This window comes from Pempheris klunzingeri, chromosome 7, assembly GCF_042242105.1.
Source record: "Pempheris klunzingeri isolate RE-2024b chromosome 7, fPemKlu1.hap1, whole genome shotgun sequence".
NCBI lineage: Eukaryota > Metazoa > Chordata > Actinopteri > Acropomatiformes > Pempheridae > Pempheris > Pempheris klunzingeri.
This window is the reverse complement of record NC_092018.1, coordinates 2,741,600-2,756,460: the sequence shown is the minus strand read 5'-3', so window position 1 is coordinate 2,756,460 and position 14,861 is coordinate 2,741,600. Positions and strand designations below refer to the sequence as shown.

Genomic DNA, 14,861 nt, shown 5'->3' with positions numbered 1-14,861 from the left:
GTCCACACTTTTGGCTCCGTTCCCGCTGTAGCTTCCCGTCTGTTCCTCCTGTTTGTTTTACATGATTCCTGGCTGGAGTTTTGCCCCTGTAGGTTCAAACCAGTTTTTCTGCAGAGTCAGCACACAGACTAGAACAATCAAAATGTACTTTCTCTTTTTTTTTTACATGAAGTATGCATTTTTCAGGTTCTTCTCACATGACTGACTGCCTCTCCTCATCTTTCAGGAGGAGAAGTAGCGAAGCCACAACCAGCCGGTCCCTAAATGTTTAATCTGTAGTAATCTGATCATGCTACAGGTTAATGAGATATGATGTTGACAGATGAACAGACCAACAAAACCTCCACGATGGGGCCAAATCAGGGGAAAAAAACACAGATCCAGACTTAAACATTAACAAATATCGTATTGATTTCTACTTTAACCCCTGGTTTTAGCAATCAAAGTCACAGTAAGTGAAAGTACATGTGGTATGCAGCTATTAAGTAACTGGTGCAAGAGGTGAGCGACCATGATGGTAAGTGTGTATTTCACTGGATATTTAACATTTTCATAAACACTCGCTGCTTCGCTAAAAGTCTGATAACTGGAACAAAACCTGAACGCTCGCTTTTTTAACCTCACCTTTTTAAGAACTGATGTTTATGTAAGAACTAGTTTGGTAGTTTCATATAAATATATATATATATGACAGATACAGTAAGGCATAATTTGTCTGTTTTCTCTATGATTTAGAAGATTTACAAAAAATAGAAGATAATAAAATTATGTGGTTATTGATTAGAAAATCTTGTTTTAGTCCCTTTCTACAGTATAATTTATTATGTTTTTGCCTCCATGTGTCTCTCTATCCTATTATCCTATTATCTCCAGCTGCTTTTGCACACTTAATTTAACAAAGATGTAGGTGTGTGTGTTCGAATGCTTTCCTTATTACTGTGCATGTGAGTATCTCTCGATGTAAACTAACATTGTGACAGATTGCTAAAGGTTGTCTGTCAGGCGCCTTTTTAAATAAATGTTTAAAATGGCTTTAAAAAAGGTTTTATATGGAGGTGTAATGATTTTTTTTATGTTGTGTTTCACCTCCAGATGAAGCTGTCGGTGTTGTTCCTGCTGGTCCTGCCGGCTCCGTCCTCAGCAGGTCTCCAGGACATCATGGAGAAGAGCTCACAGAGCAAAAATGGTAAAAAGAAAATAAAAAATGTATTACTTTGGAGTTTCTTCATCAAGTACAAAGGTCTTTATTTACTATATTCTATTTTTTTTATTTCTTCACTCAATGTTTGAAAGGCAAAAACTGCTTTCAACAGATCCCTTTGCTGCACAAAGTCTCACAGCACGAAAGGATATGAAGATAAAATCGAGAAGACAAACAATACTTACAATACTTAAACGTGGCTATAATGGCTTAGCTTGAATGCAATGGGAACCTGGACAGGACAAGATGATCTGGCACAGGACAAAGGGAGACGCAGACTATTTATACATGAGGTAATGGGGAACAGGTGGAAACAGTCAGGGCGGGAGGAGAGTTAGTTTTCACCATAACACAGGAAGTGAGAGACAAGACTAGACACTTAACAGATACGACGAGACATAACACTGACAACCTTAAAGCTACTGATATCTGACTGATGCTGTTTGCTAGTTAGCTCCACTGAGAGGCTGCACTCAAAACGACTTGGGAGGATTTATGTTGCGTAACATTTCAGCTACTACTACCATAATAATAATAATAATAATGACAATAATAACGATAATTGTAATAAACTTTATTTGTATAGCATCTTTCATACAAGACATGTAACTCAAACTGCTTTACAGCAAAGAAATTACACACGCCCGAGTGCCTCACATGAAACACACACAAAACTAACATAATAATACACAAAAAATATGAATATAACACCAAAAAATAAGACAATAAAACTGAAAATAGAATACATACATTGCATAATATAATGGGATAAAACCTAATGAATAACAATAATAAAAGAGGAAGAAGAAGAGATAAAAACAGTCAAATATATTTCATAAATTTCACGGCTGTATCGGGAAATTTTAGCAAGTTAAAGGCTGAAGTGAAGTGAGAACCTTTTCTCTCTCATAGATATTTATTGAGCAGTGTGAAAGCACCATAATACAATAGATGACTCTCACTCATGGTGCCTGTGCTTCCTCCCTCCCTTGTTTCATCCAGTCTCCATACTGAGCTCCAGCAGAACCACAACAACACAACACTTCCTTCTGCCTCCTACACTGAAACGGAAGAGACGGTCCTCACCTTCCACCTTCGTCTTCGAAGACAGCTCCAACCTGGAGTGGGTGACCTGGAACGGCTCTCTCCCCGACGGATCGTTCATATTCTCCAACGTATATGATAATCGCATCGACTACGTCTGTAAATACAAATGTGAAGCCGGTTATTATAACGAGGGCATGGGTTCCTTCTGCTATTACCCCTACGACGGCGAAGAGCTGAGAAGCAAGAAGTTTGAGATCCTGGTGAACAAAGACAACTTTGAGGTCCTGGAGTGGAAGGACGGTTCTTATGCTTCATTGCCACAAAACTCAGTCAGAACCTGCAATTCAGTGAAAATGTATGTAGGGAAGAATAAGTACGGTCTGGGGAAGGTACATGTTGAGCACGGATCCTTCTATCTTCCCTGGCGAGGTTATGAGTATTATTACAAGAGCTACCAGAGCCTGACCTACAGCCACAGTGTACACAACGAGCACATCTCCAATGTCAAGTACAACACTGATGGGGTTGAAATCCTCAAGTCCCCTCCAGAGACCATACGCACCACCACCATCACCAACTACGAGTGCAGTCCAGTGATGAAAACGACTACTCTCTCAAAGACAAATAGGTTGGAGAAAAGGTGGGACATCGGCTCTTCCATCTCGCTTGGTGTCACCAAGAGCTTCACTGGAGGAATCCCTGCAGTCGCGTCCGCAGGTGTTTCCATCAGCGCTGAGGTTTCCTTCCAGTTCTCAGGAGGTCACACCAGGACAGAAGAGTCCTCCCACTCTATGGCCGTGACGCTCACCGTCCCGCCAAACCACTCCTGCACAGCCCGTTTGGTGGGACACAAGTACACGGCGACCATCCCTTTCACCGCCCACCTCTGCCGCACCTACAACGATGGAAAAACTACTTGCACTGTGATCACTGGGGTGTACGACAGCATGGATATTGGAGAAGTCCAAGCCGTGGTGGACCGATGTCAACCGGTACCTGGCGCCAAGGCTTGCCCCCAACGCAGAGCATGCGATAGCTTTAGCTAAATGTGTCAAAATAATCCCATGTACATGTTTATACATGGCAAATGTCAAAATGTGTCCTGTTTTGCATATTGAGAAGAACAAAAACTGCTTCAATTTCTAAATGTAATTTGGTGCTTTTCCAAAATTGTCTTCTAACTGACACACAAATGAAAAACTGCTGCTTCTGTGTTTATTTTCTGACAGTGCAGGTGGTCGTTTATCACGTTTGACCCTGGCGGACAATGTCGTAACCCCAAATATATTTGTTAGCCCAAATGAACTGAAACCAAACCGAGTTAGACCGGCACGGCCACACGGTGACGTGACTGTAAGCATCTCTACCGACGTGTTCTTTTCATTTCGTTTTTGCCGCCATGACTTTCACATAATAGTATGTTTTTTAATAGCATACCTTATTATGTATGTATGGCTTTAAACTGATGCAGACAGTTTGATTTCAACAATGCAGCAGTCGCTCAGTAGGACACAGGTTGGCACTTTATTGGTCCGATAAATGAACAGAGCTGTATTTCATCCTCTAACAGCCTTATCTTTCTTTTTCTTTATCTTATGTTCCCTCTTTCAGGTTAATAATCCCTTAAATTTATTCTACCTGGCTTCGATTAATGAGAGGACAAAGTCAACTTTCTGTCTGTTAAGACCTTTAACGTCTGGATTTTATCATTTACGATGCCCTATTTTTAATCTTTGTAATTTTACATCTCTGTTGAATAGATAAACTCAGGAATATGCATGATCTTAAATCGACAAACTATGTGGTTTGTTCCCACTGATCACCATGTTTATTTTTTCTCTATTCAGAGATACGGTTGCTCCAAATTGAAATCATTTCACATGTACGTAGTGGCATTACAGTTATATAATTGTTACTTAAAGCAGCCAAAATAGTGCACTGTTTCGGAATAAATTAGCAAAGGGGTACTTTTGCACGTGTACTTCAAATGTAACCCCCACTCCCCACTGCAAATTAGGTGTTTTGGCAGAAACTTTCAGCTGCGTTCAATAAACAACTCGAACACAATATGCCACTTTTAGTGACCACTGCTGTTTCAAAATGATTCATTCTCTTCTTGACAACCATCTTCAGCACTTAGTACATCACGTCGCAAACGTGACGCATATCCAGACACCAGGTTCTGGTTTCCAGAGCCAAAAGAAGCAAAGCAGCCTCAGAGCATCACTGAGCCACCGCCGTGCTTCACTGTAAGCAGGGTGTTTTTTCAGCGTCTGCCTTGTTTTTCCTCCTCTAGACGTCCCGCTGATCATTAGAGTTTTGTTTTATATAGCGTCGAGCATACTTGTGCTTTAGGGTCAGTGGTGATGTACGTCTTGGAGTTCAGGCTTGGAGGCCTTCAGCGTTTAGGACGCTCCTTACTGCAGGAACTGAGCCCTCAGTGTCTGCAGCAGTACTTGATCTGCTGCAGGTCTTTTGCAGTCACTCCAGGGTTTTTTGGCCTCCTCGGAAAATCTGCTGGCAGCTTCGTCTCTCTGCCACGTCCTGGCAGTGCAGTGCCGGTGTTCCTTTAGCTGTGAACTTGTGAACTATGCCTCCAACTGTATCTCCAGGAACATTCAGTGCCTTTGCTGTCTTTTGAGGCAGTTATCTCCTCTCTTATCTAACGATTCTCTTATCCATATTTCTAACATGCAACCAAACATCGCTGTGAACAAAGCCCTATTTTATCCAACTAATCAGGGGCCTCATCAGTGTGCATCAGGTGTGCTTGAGACAACACCTGATTTGCAAATGAGTGCTCTGAATGGTTGAATCTGGAGGAGCCGCCTGTAATGTTAGTTGTGTTGTTATTTAAATTGTTCTTGATTGAGTTGTGCATTAAATTTTGCCAACACACCTCTCTTGCAAAGGGGGTTGAACAATTTTGAGTGCAATTGTATTTGTTTATCTCTAGTTGATATTGATTTCTCAGCAAGTATCGTGTTTATGATTCCAGAAGTTGTGTAGCCTCTTTACTGGTCCAATAAATGAGCAGTACTTTCCTCCTGTTAAAGCCTTATCTTCTGATTCTCTTCAATAGGCCACTAAATGTCTTAGGTTTATTCTTCCTAGCCTAAGTTTATGACAGGGCAAGGTCGACTTGGACAAGAAGAGGGCAGAATGAACTCTTCAGTTATAAATTAGTATATTTAATCCGAGCACTTTTTATAGCATTTGCCTAATGAAAAACTTATCGTCATTACTTACTGTTAACAAAACAAAGCTGCTATATGACATCAATATTTGACATTTACCTTTTTCCAGTGAGAGATTTAGGATTGTTTTAATTAATTTAGTTTTATTTCTTCTATTAAAGGTCTATTTCACCCATTTTCTGTGTTTTCTGTGTTGGTGTGAGGTGAATCCCTGGATTGGCCTCACGATGGGTCTTGATTCATAACACCTGTCCCAGTAAATGCCACTAAGGTGATGTTGCCCTCCTTAACATCAACCTTTCTGCATTAAAATAAATGCATCAGTTACAAGCGTGCAGCCTTTCCATTTTTATCTGCTTTATCATTTAGTATCCTCTGTAGTTAACAGTAGACATCAGGATTCTCATGGGCCTGTAATAAATGCTGCTCATTATAGACTTATATAATGTAAGACTTGGACTTTACTTTATTGATCCCCCATAGAGGGAAAAGTACATTACAGTAGCAACATAGGCAGGGACAAGATAAGCAGTAATAGAAAAAAAAAGAAATAAAATAAGCAACAGTAGAAAAATAGTAAGTAAATATATATTGTAATGATAAATAAATATTTACATTATTCATTAGTAATGAATTTTTTTTAATCTAACTCTTTACTTTTGGGACTTTACAAGCTGCAATCTGTTCTGTAATTGCTCCTCGTCAGAACCAAATCAGAGTGGCATCTCTTGATTTATGATTCAGCCATAAAAGCAGCTACAGCATATAAACCTGGTGGTGGAAGGAGGCTGATGTGAGACGGCAATGGTAAGATCCTTTCACTGTGTTCTAACCTCAATTTTAAACGTGGCTTTAAATATTGGTATGTATGGAGGTATTACTGTTATCATTACAATAAGCTTTGATGAATGTTAAACATTTCAGATGAAGCTGTCCGTGTTGTTGCTGCCGGCCCTGCTGGCTCTGTCCTCAGCCAGCGTGCAGAACGTTGCGAAGAGGAGCTCACAGATGAGAAAAGGTAAACAGAAGCAGCTTTTGTTCATTCCATATATATTCTGTTTAATGTATATAAGAAATCTGCCTTTTTAGTTTTAAAGCCTTGCTGGTGTTATTGGAAATCTGTAGTTCACCGGAGAGAATTTGTTAAATGTTGAAAATATGCTATAAAGTAATAGCGGTTGATTTTAAACACACTTCCTTTGTGCTGATTCTACATTAATTCTTCGATTTTTACATTTAATTGTCTTAATGTAACATAATGAATTCCAGTTCACTCACTTTACCCCCAGTGCTATCTATCCATACATTTTGAATCTGGGAAACATTTTGATTTACGGCCTGTTTCTTTTCAAGTGTGATACAAAATCACTTAATCACTTTACTATCACTGTCACTTTTTTACCCCTGTACATATATTCCTCTGTACATACATTTTGTTTGCCTGTAAATATTTTTGATTTATCTATTCTGCCTTATTTATGTATGTGCCTTGCCGGGAGTCTGCAAAATTTCGTTATGCCTGCAGAAACTTGACTTGACTTAATGTCTTTCCCATTTCTTTTTATACAGTTCCCATTCTGAACCCAGATCTAGGTAACAGGATTCCCAAAATCACCATTAACGGATCAATGTTGGCTCTTCCGACTCCCCCTGAACTTCAGAACAGTCTGGATCAATCTGCCTCCTTCATGATTGGAGGCTCCAACCTGCAGTGGCAGTACTGGCCTGGCTATCTCCCCAACGGAGCCGTTGGTATTTACAATGGATATGCAGGTCGCTATGACTACGTCTGCAAAAGTGGGTGCGAATCTGGCTTCTACAGCAGTAGCATGGGTCCTTACTGCTACTACCCCTTTAAACACGAAGAGTACTATACCTCCTCGTTTGAGATCCTGGTGAACAAAGACAACTTTGAGGTCCTGGAGTGGAAGGAAGAGTCTTACGGACAACTGCCCCCAAATTCAGTCAGAAATTGCTATTCACAGAACAAATTTGCAGCGAAGAATGAGTATGGTCTGGGGAAGGTACATGTTGAGAATGAGTGTTTCTACCTGCCTTGGGAGGGTGATGAGTACTGGTACTACCACTACCACGTCCTGACCATCAACAAAAATATATACGAAGAGCACATTTTTGACGTCATTTACAACACCAATGCGGACGTTATCGCGTTTCCTCCGGAGGCCATGCGCAAGTCCACCATCACCAACAACCAGTGCAGCACCGTTGTGAAGACACTCCAGCTCCAAAAAACCTACCAGGAGGAGAAAAGGTGGGAAACCAGCACTGCCATCTCAGCTGGTGTCCGTTGCAGCATCACTGTCAAAATCCCATTGATCGCATCGGCAGGTATTGATTTCGGCGCCGAGGTAACACAGCAGTTCACCAGTGGAACCAGCATAGTGGAGTCCAACGAATACTCCGTCGCCGTGGAGGTAACTGTCCCTCCAAACCACTCCTGCACTGTCACTATGGTGGGATATAAGTACACGGCAAACATCCCTTACACAGCACGCCTCAGACGCACCTACCGCCACGGCGAGACCACCTGGACGTACATCTCTGGGACGTACACTGGTGTCGACGTTGGAGAAGTCCGGTCTGTTGTGGATCGCTGTGAGCCCATACCTGGTGCTCAGCCTTGCCACTGAAAGAACAACGGAGGAGGTTTCGTTAAGATATCTGACACCAAAAATATTTGACTGATTGGCTTGACTTTGCATTATTTCTTTAAAACATACTTTGAATCTGGCAAAATACCATCAGTGTGGCTTAAGTCTATTTTAGATTCCAATACCAAACCCCACAGCAAAGAAATCAAAGGATTAGCCTAATGAGCACAATCTGTCTACGCTATGTAATAAGAGGCTCAGGTTGTACTTGGAAAAGAGAGGGTCCTTCTGGAAGAGCAAAATTTAAGTCAACGTCTTGCTCATATCCTTGAATTGTCTACAATCATAATGAATAAAGTTAATAAAAGCATGCTTCACTTGTGCCCATTGTTGTTTCTCTGAGTTTGGTTTCATCTGTTCCAAGAATCTGTGTTGGCTCACATTAAAAAGCAGTGGGCTAATGATATAAGAAATAAACCAAAACTGTGTACATTTAGGATGATAAAATATGAGAATTATCCTGTTTGTCATTTATCCAAAAAGCAAAGATCTCTACATACCCAGCTGAGGTCTGTTGTTGACGGTTCATCTGACTGGAGGAAGAAGATTTTTATGGTCCTTTCTTACTAAGAACTGCAACTGAATACTTTGTTTAGTGAGATAAAAACAAATAATGACTTTGTAAGTATAGATTATGCAAATAAATGGTTGTGCACATGTGAAGATTGGCCAGTTGCTTTGAGATGACTATCAGGCTGAACTGTCTGTGTGTCGCAGTTCTTTTCAGTGAAATCAGACAAATGTCATTTCAAATGCTATTTGAAAGAACATGTGGATACTTTAAAATGCAGTAATCCTTATTTTTCTTTCACGTGATGGTGTCATGCAATCCCACGTTGGATGACAAACAAGAAATCCAATTATTTATTAAACAACCATTCAATGCCATCTACTGCTTCAGCTGCTTCATGAGCATCTACAGTAAATTGTTTACAGTTTATTAAACATGGTGTGTTTGACAGTGAAATTATTGATAATAACATGTTTTTCTTCTTCTGGACAGCAGAGATGTGCACATGGATACATTGAGGTATATGATCACACCACATGTAGCCCACTCATACTGTGCATTTAGCCTGGCTGACAACAAAATGAAAAACATCTTGTCCACTCTGTCCATGTTTTCTTAAGTTATGATGCAAATAGGCGCCACTGTAAATATGTATGGAGCCCCAAAACCAACAAAAGGCAGTAAAAGATTATGTGATGAGCCAAAAATCTAGTTTTCTCTACCAACTGATTGGCTGGATAGCTAAACTAAATAGCTTTATGTCTCTATTTTACACTTAATGTTTTACAGTGTCTTGTACTTGTACTGCGTAATTTTCAGTTTTAGGGGACAAAATATTATTGTTTCAAATTCAGACAAAGATGGAGGAAGAAAACACAAGGACATTTGGCAGAAAAGATTTATTTAACTTTTTCAATCCCATCACGCTCCATGCAAACGTCTACTTGCAGCAGCAACCATGAACATTTGGATTTTTGCACATCAAAGCTTAATAACACAGCATTCAAACGATCCGACACCAGCACTTAACTCAGTATAAAGAAAAGTCAGCAAAGATTCATGTGTTAGAATAGAGTGAGGGTTACATTTAGTCAACAGGTGACCAGTGTTGGGCAAGTTACACAAAAATTATATCTTACTCTTCTTATTTGCATTATTTATTGCTCATCAAAACAGTAATAACATTAATTTCCTAATTAAGAACTGGTCACACACCTGTTGCATAGTTCTCCAGTGCTCAGACCATCGAACATACATCAACATTTTTCATTTCAACCTTCGAGATGTTACATGCTATTATGACAAAAAGTTACTGGAGAATATGTTTCTTTATGATTTTGTTGGGCCAAATCATCAATTTTTTTATCTATTTAAAAAGTTTTTTTGTTTCTAACCTTCTTTTCCTTATTTTTGTTTCTCTTTTTTTATATATATACCATTGCCACACTGCTGCTCCCGACTGTAAGATGCAGGCTGATTGAGTGATTGTGACACAGATTTAGTGTATTTAAGTTCATTTAAATGTAACAATACAATATTAAATGCATTATTCATTGATAAACTGAAGAAACTAAATGCCAAGTAGTTTTATTGTCTTCTATCAAGACGTAAAAATACATAAAAGCAGGTTTATTTGTAGTGTCTGTGTAATGTTACAGGCATCCACCGTCCTTGCAGCTGCAGGGCGTGGGGTTAGCTACAGGCTCACAGCGCTCCACCACAGCCCGAACCTCGGCAATCTGGACGCTCTTGTACGTCCCAGAGATGGAAGTCCAGGTGGTCTCCCCGCTGCGGTAGGTGCGGCTGAGGCGTGCTGTGTAAGGGATGTCTGCCCCGTACCGATATCCCACCATAGTGACTTTGCAGAAGTGGTTTGGTGGGACGGTGTGCTGAACGGAGACAGAGTGGGTGGTCGACTTGATATAAGTGGTCCCCTTGGAGAACTGAAGGGTCGTCGCAGCGCTAAACTCAATAGCCACTGAGGTAATTAAGGGGATTTCAGCAGTGAGGGTGGTCTTGACACCCAATGTGATGGAGAAGCTGGTGTCCCATCTTTGCTCCTCTTGCTCGGTCTTTGAGAGGGTAGCTGTCCCCGTCACTGGTGTGCATTCATAGTTGGTGATGGAGGACGTGCGCATGGTCTCTGGTGGGTATGAAATGATGCTAACCCCAGCAGTATTGTACTTGACTTCAGACATGTGCTCACTGATTACATCTGTGCTAAAGGTCAGGACCTGATAGCTCTTGTACCAATATTCGTCACCTTCCCAGGGGAGAAAGAAGGCCTCGTTTTTAACATCGACCTTCCCAAGACCATACTTGTTCTTCCCAACATAGAGGTCATTGTTGGAGCAGGTCTTGACTGAATTCTGAGGCACTGAACCGTAGGAGCCATCTTTCCATTCCATTAACTCAAAGTTGTCTTTGTTCACCAGGATCTCAAATGGGTAGCCCAAATATGTTTTCCCTCCATAGGGGTAGTGACAGTGAGCACCCATTTCAGGATTGTAGAAGCCGGAACAACACCCATATTTGCAAACGTGGTCGACGCGTCCAACGTATCCGTTGTAGATTGAAATTGCTCCATTGGGGACAGAGCCACCCCAGGTGTTCCATTCCAGGTTGGTTTGTTGAAAACTGAAAGAGTGAGACTGGCTCAGCTTGTTCTTAATCTCCACAGGAGTTGGAATAGGGTTTCTTTTCGGTACTTTAGGAACCCTGTCCTCTAGACTCGGGTCCAGTGACTGGGCTGAATAAAAGACAGAAAAAGGGTGCAGATAAGACCAGTATAAACAAGTATAACCAAATGACATCAGTAATAAATCATGTATTCCTAATGCTCTTTGAGCTCGATGGTGCTGGGTTCTGATCACCCCCAGCTTGTGTTGTAGTGGAGAAGGAGCAAAAACACGTCAGGGACACACTTAAAACCTGTGGCTACCCAAACTGGGCCTTTGTTAAAACAGCTAAAAAGAACACAATGGACAAAGAAAAGAAGGGCAATAAACATGTTTCAGGCATGTCTGAGAAACTTAAGAGGATTTTTAATAAACATGACATTCCTGTACATTTCAATCTGGGCAACACCCTGAGACAGAAGCTCGTCCACCCCGAGGACAAAACCCCCCGACATAAACTGAGCAACGTGGTGTATGCAGTGCAATGCAGTGAGGAATGCCCAGACCTGTGCATTGGAGAAACAAAACAACCGCTCCACAAGCGCATGGCCCAACACAGGAGAGCCAACTCCTTAGGTCAGGACAAAGGGCACTCCTTTGAGGACAGCAATGCACAGGTGTTGGCCAGAGAAGACAAATGGTTTGAAAGAGGAGTCAAAGAAGCCATCTTTGTCTGGAGTGACCTTCGCTGAACATAGGAGGTGACCTACGACACCACCTATCGGCTACTTACAATGCTGTCCTGAGCACCCTTCCCAGCCAGCTAAACACCCATTCACACCATGACTCATGCGACTTAACGACTCACATGACGACTGGGTAACGGCCCACATAAGACCCACCCAGGGCCTAACGACCCGAACAGTGTTTATATGCCTGACCTCCCTACCAGTCAGTTAGAACTGAAGAAGCTTCTTGGATGGGAAGCAAAACATCTTCAAGTACCTTCAACAAGTCCAGTTGACTTTTGCTCAACTCCTAAGGAATAACTATGACCTGGATGACTGAGAATCTTCACAGACTTATCTGCTTGTATGTAAGCTGCAATGGTTAGCATGTCAAGCTAAATATTTATAGCACATCATTAGCTAACTCACTGTTGATTTGTGGAGTTAGAGATAACCTAAAAAGGTCCTGTTCATGACCGGCATATCCACTGTGAATGGTAGATAACAATAAGATTGACTAATAACCCTTTTAGTGTACACATGGACGAGTCACTGTTGTATTAAGATAGCTGAGTGGTTAGGGTGCAAGCCACACATGCACAAACCCTAAGCAGTGAGTCACCGGTTAGATCTCCAGCTGGCTGAACCATTTGTTGTCATTTCCTTTCTCTCTTTCCCCTGATTCCAGTCTCTCTACTGTTGCTATCAAATAAATGCCCATGTTGTTTTATTCATATGTCCTCTACATGGATCATCAACTGCTGAGGACTCAGGTTGACTTTTTGCCTCGGACAGGCAGCTTTAGTCTCAGGATTTTAGCATGTGTGTAACCATCATGTGCATAATTAAGACCCATTTAACCAAGTTCTGGTTCACCTGGAGACACTGACTTTCTTCCAAGTCATGGAGCAGCGACCTTGTGTTGTAGAATGACAAAAACATGAACCTTGAGCCTTGAGTTGCCATTTTAATTAATAAAATTGATGGTCGGCAGCTGGAAAAGAAGTTCTCTCACTTGTCTACTTTGGTCCAAAATCAAGCACACATTTGAAGAATTACCAAGAATTTCCAGTGGCAACTCTGCCTCTGTTATAACTTTCAAATAAATTAAATAGAATTGAAAACCTGATGGACAAGAAACAGCAACATGGAAAACTCGGTTTACCTGATTTGGTTTTGTTCTCACAGACGCAAAGGTTGACCGAGGTGAGAGCCAGCAGCACCAACACTGACAGCTTCATCTGCAAATCACACAGGAAGCAAAATCACTTCTTTACTTCCCACCAGTTTTGTAGCATTAACCCTTTATAGGGCACTCATTGAAATACTTCAAAAATTCAAAATTTCAACCATTACTGTTGATCATTACAAGACTCTACTTTTGTGAGTTTTTCAAAAAAATGTAATGTTATGGTGAAAATCAAGGTCAGTGAAGTTACCATATATGGTTTCTTGTCAGTTTGTCATGTAGCCTGATTGTTGCTGATTGGCTTGGAGAAACCTCAGTCCTACTGCCTCATGGTGAGGTAAGGGGCGGCATTTTGAACCACTTAAGTTACCAAATATGGTCCCTTGCCCGATAAAGGATTAAACAAACTCTGTGAACCAACTTTGGTGAAAAATTATGTGGAGAAGCTAAAAGCGCAAAGACTTTGATCATGAGAGCCACCAGCATCATTGGATTGTCCACTCATTCAGTCATTCATATCTGATTTAAGATATAAGTAAAATCTGAGAAAATTCAGTCATGTTGGAGTTATTGCTTAATTGAGTGAGTGGCAGTAAATGGATGGCACTACTTATTTTCAAATTTGTGAATGAAATTTGTGAGAAGTGCTCATCAAATTTAGAAATCAGTTATTCCAGGTTTATATAGCAGCCTTATTGCTGCATCAATACAAATCTGTACTCTCACTTTAGGGTAATATTAAAGTCTGGATAATTAATTTCTCTTTTCTCCACCAAAGAAATTCTTTCATTTTGCTTCCTTGATTTCTGTCCCAGAATTCACGAAGAGCGAGATAAGACAAGAGACTACTTTATTGTTTTCCATCTGTGCACAGTATAAGAGTAGAAACAACAGATAAACATGTAGTGCAAATAGAAAAAAGTGTAAAGCCAAGTGTTGTAGCTTATGAATTCTTTCACCAAAGAGACTTGAGACAGCTATTCCTAAATATGAAATAAATACAGAATCTATGAAAATACAGAAAACATCTAAAAAAATGGAAATAGTTTTGTCTATCAGAACTTGTTTTTTTCCTCTTTGCGCTCCCATTAATCAGATGATGAACCCTCAGATTAATCCGGTGACCCTTTGGAGGTTAGCAACCACTGGACCAAACTGTCTGACCGTATATAAAGTAGTTCAGAGTCTCCACCTGGAGCAGCTCCAACAGTAACATGCTGCTCTGATTGTGATGCTTCAGTATTTATATTCTCATAATGAAGCATAGAACCAGATATCAGTCACAGGGGACCTTTTAACTATCTAACAGTGTATGTAGAGCAGAAAAAGAACAGCGAGAAGACTCACAGCATCGTAAACAATCACAACACGTCTCTAAAAGTAGTTTTGATGCAATTTGATCATTTAGTTGTCCCAAAGTAGTCAGACTATGAAATCTTACCTTTGCTGTACTGATGAGAAAACAGCAGTGTGTCTTGGAAAAGGAATACTACCCCATTTATATATTTACCAAATCAGTGGGCCTGAAATGTTAAATATGTCAACAGTCAGGAAATACATACCTGACCGTTTTGCATATAATAGGGTGGGGTTCTGTTAACTACTTCAGCTCCCGGGCTGTTACACTTCTTATTGAATCTTTCTACATATATAAGAAGTCTTCGATGGTAGTAAATGTTGGCTGTGGTGCAGGACTGT

At 40.7% G+C, this 14,861-nt stretch overlaps 3 protein-coding genes across 3 annotated transcripts; 2 read left to right on the top strand and 1 right to left on the bottom strand.

The window, feature by feature from the left end:
- Positions 1-511: 511 nt before the first annotated feature.
- On the top strand, positions 512-3,294 carry LOC139203547 (natterin-4-like). The gene is made up of 3 exons (XM_070833346.1): positions 512-517; positions 1,093-1,186; positions 2,204-3,294. Exons 1-3 carry the CDS (start codon positions 512-514, stop codon positions 3,292-3,294), a joined length of 1,191 nt encoding a protein of 396 aa, XP_070689447.1.
- Positions 3,295-6,369: 3,075 nt separating this feature from the next.
- On the top strand, positions 6,370-8,100 carry LOC139204311 (natterin-3-like). The gene is made up of 2 exons (XM_070834309.1): positions 6,370-6,463; positions 7,015-8,100. Exons 1-2 carry the CDS (start codon positions 6,370-6,372, stop codon positions 8,094-8,096), a joined length of 1,176 nt encoding a protein of 391 aa, XP_070690410.1. The 3' UTR covers positions 8,097-8,100.
- Positions 8,101-9,530: 1,430 nt separating this feature from the next.
- LOC139203546 (natterin-3-like) lies at positions 9,531-13,215 on the bottom strand. The gene is made up of 2 exons (XM_070833344.1): positions 13,140-13,215; positions 9,531-11,377 (listed from the first exon to the last, which is right to left on the bottom strand). Exons 1-2 carry the CDS (start codon positions 13,213-13,215, stop codon positions 10,281-10,283), a joined length of 1,173 nt encoding a protein of 390 aa, XP_070689445.1. The 3' UTR covers positions 9,531-10,280.
- Positions 13,216-14,861: the final 1,646 nt, after the last annotated feature.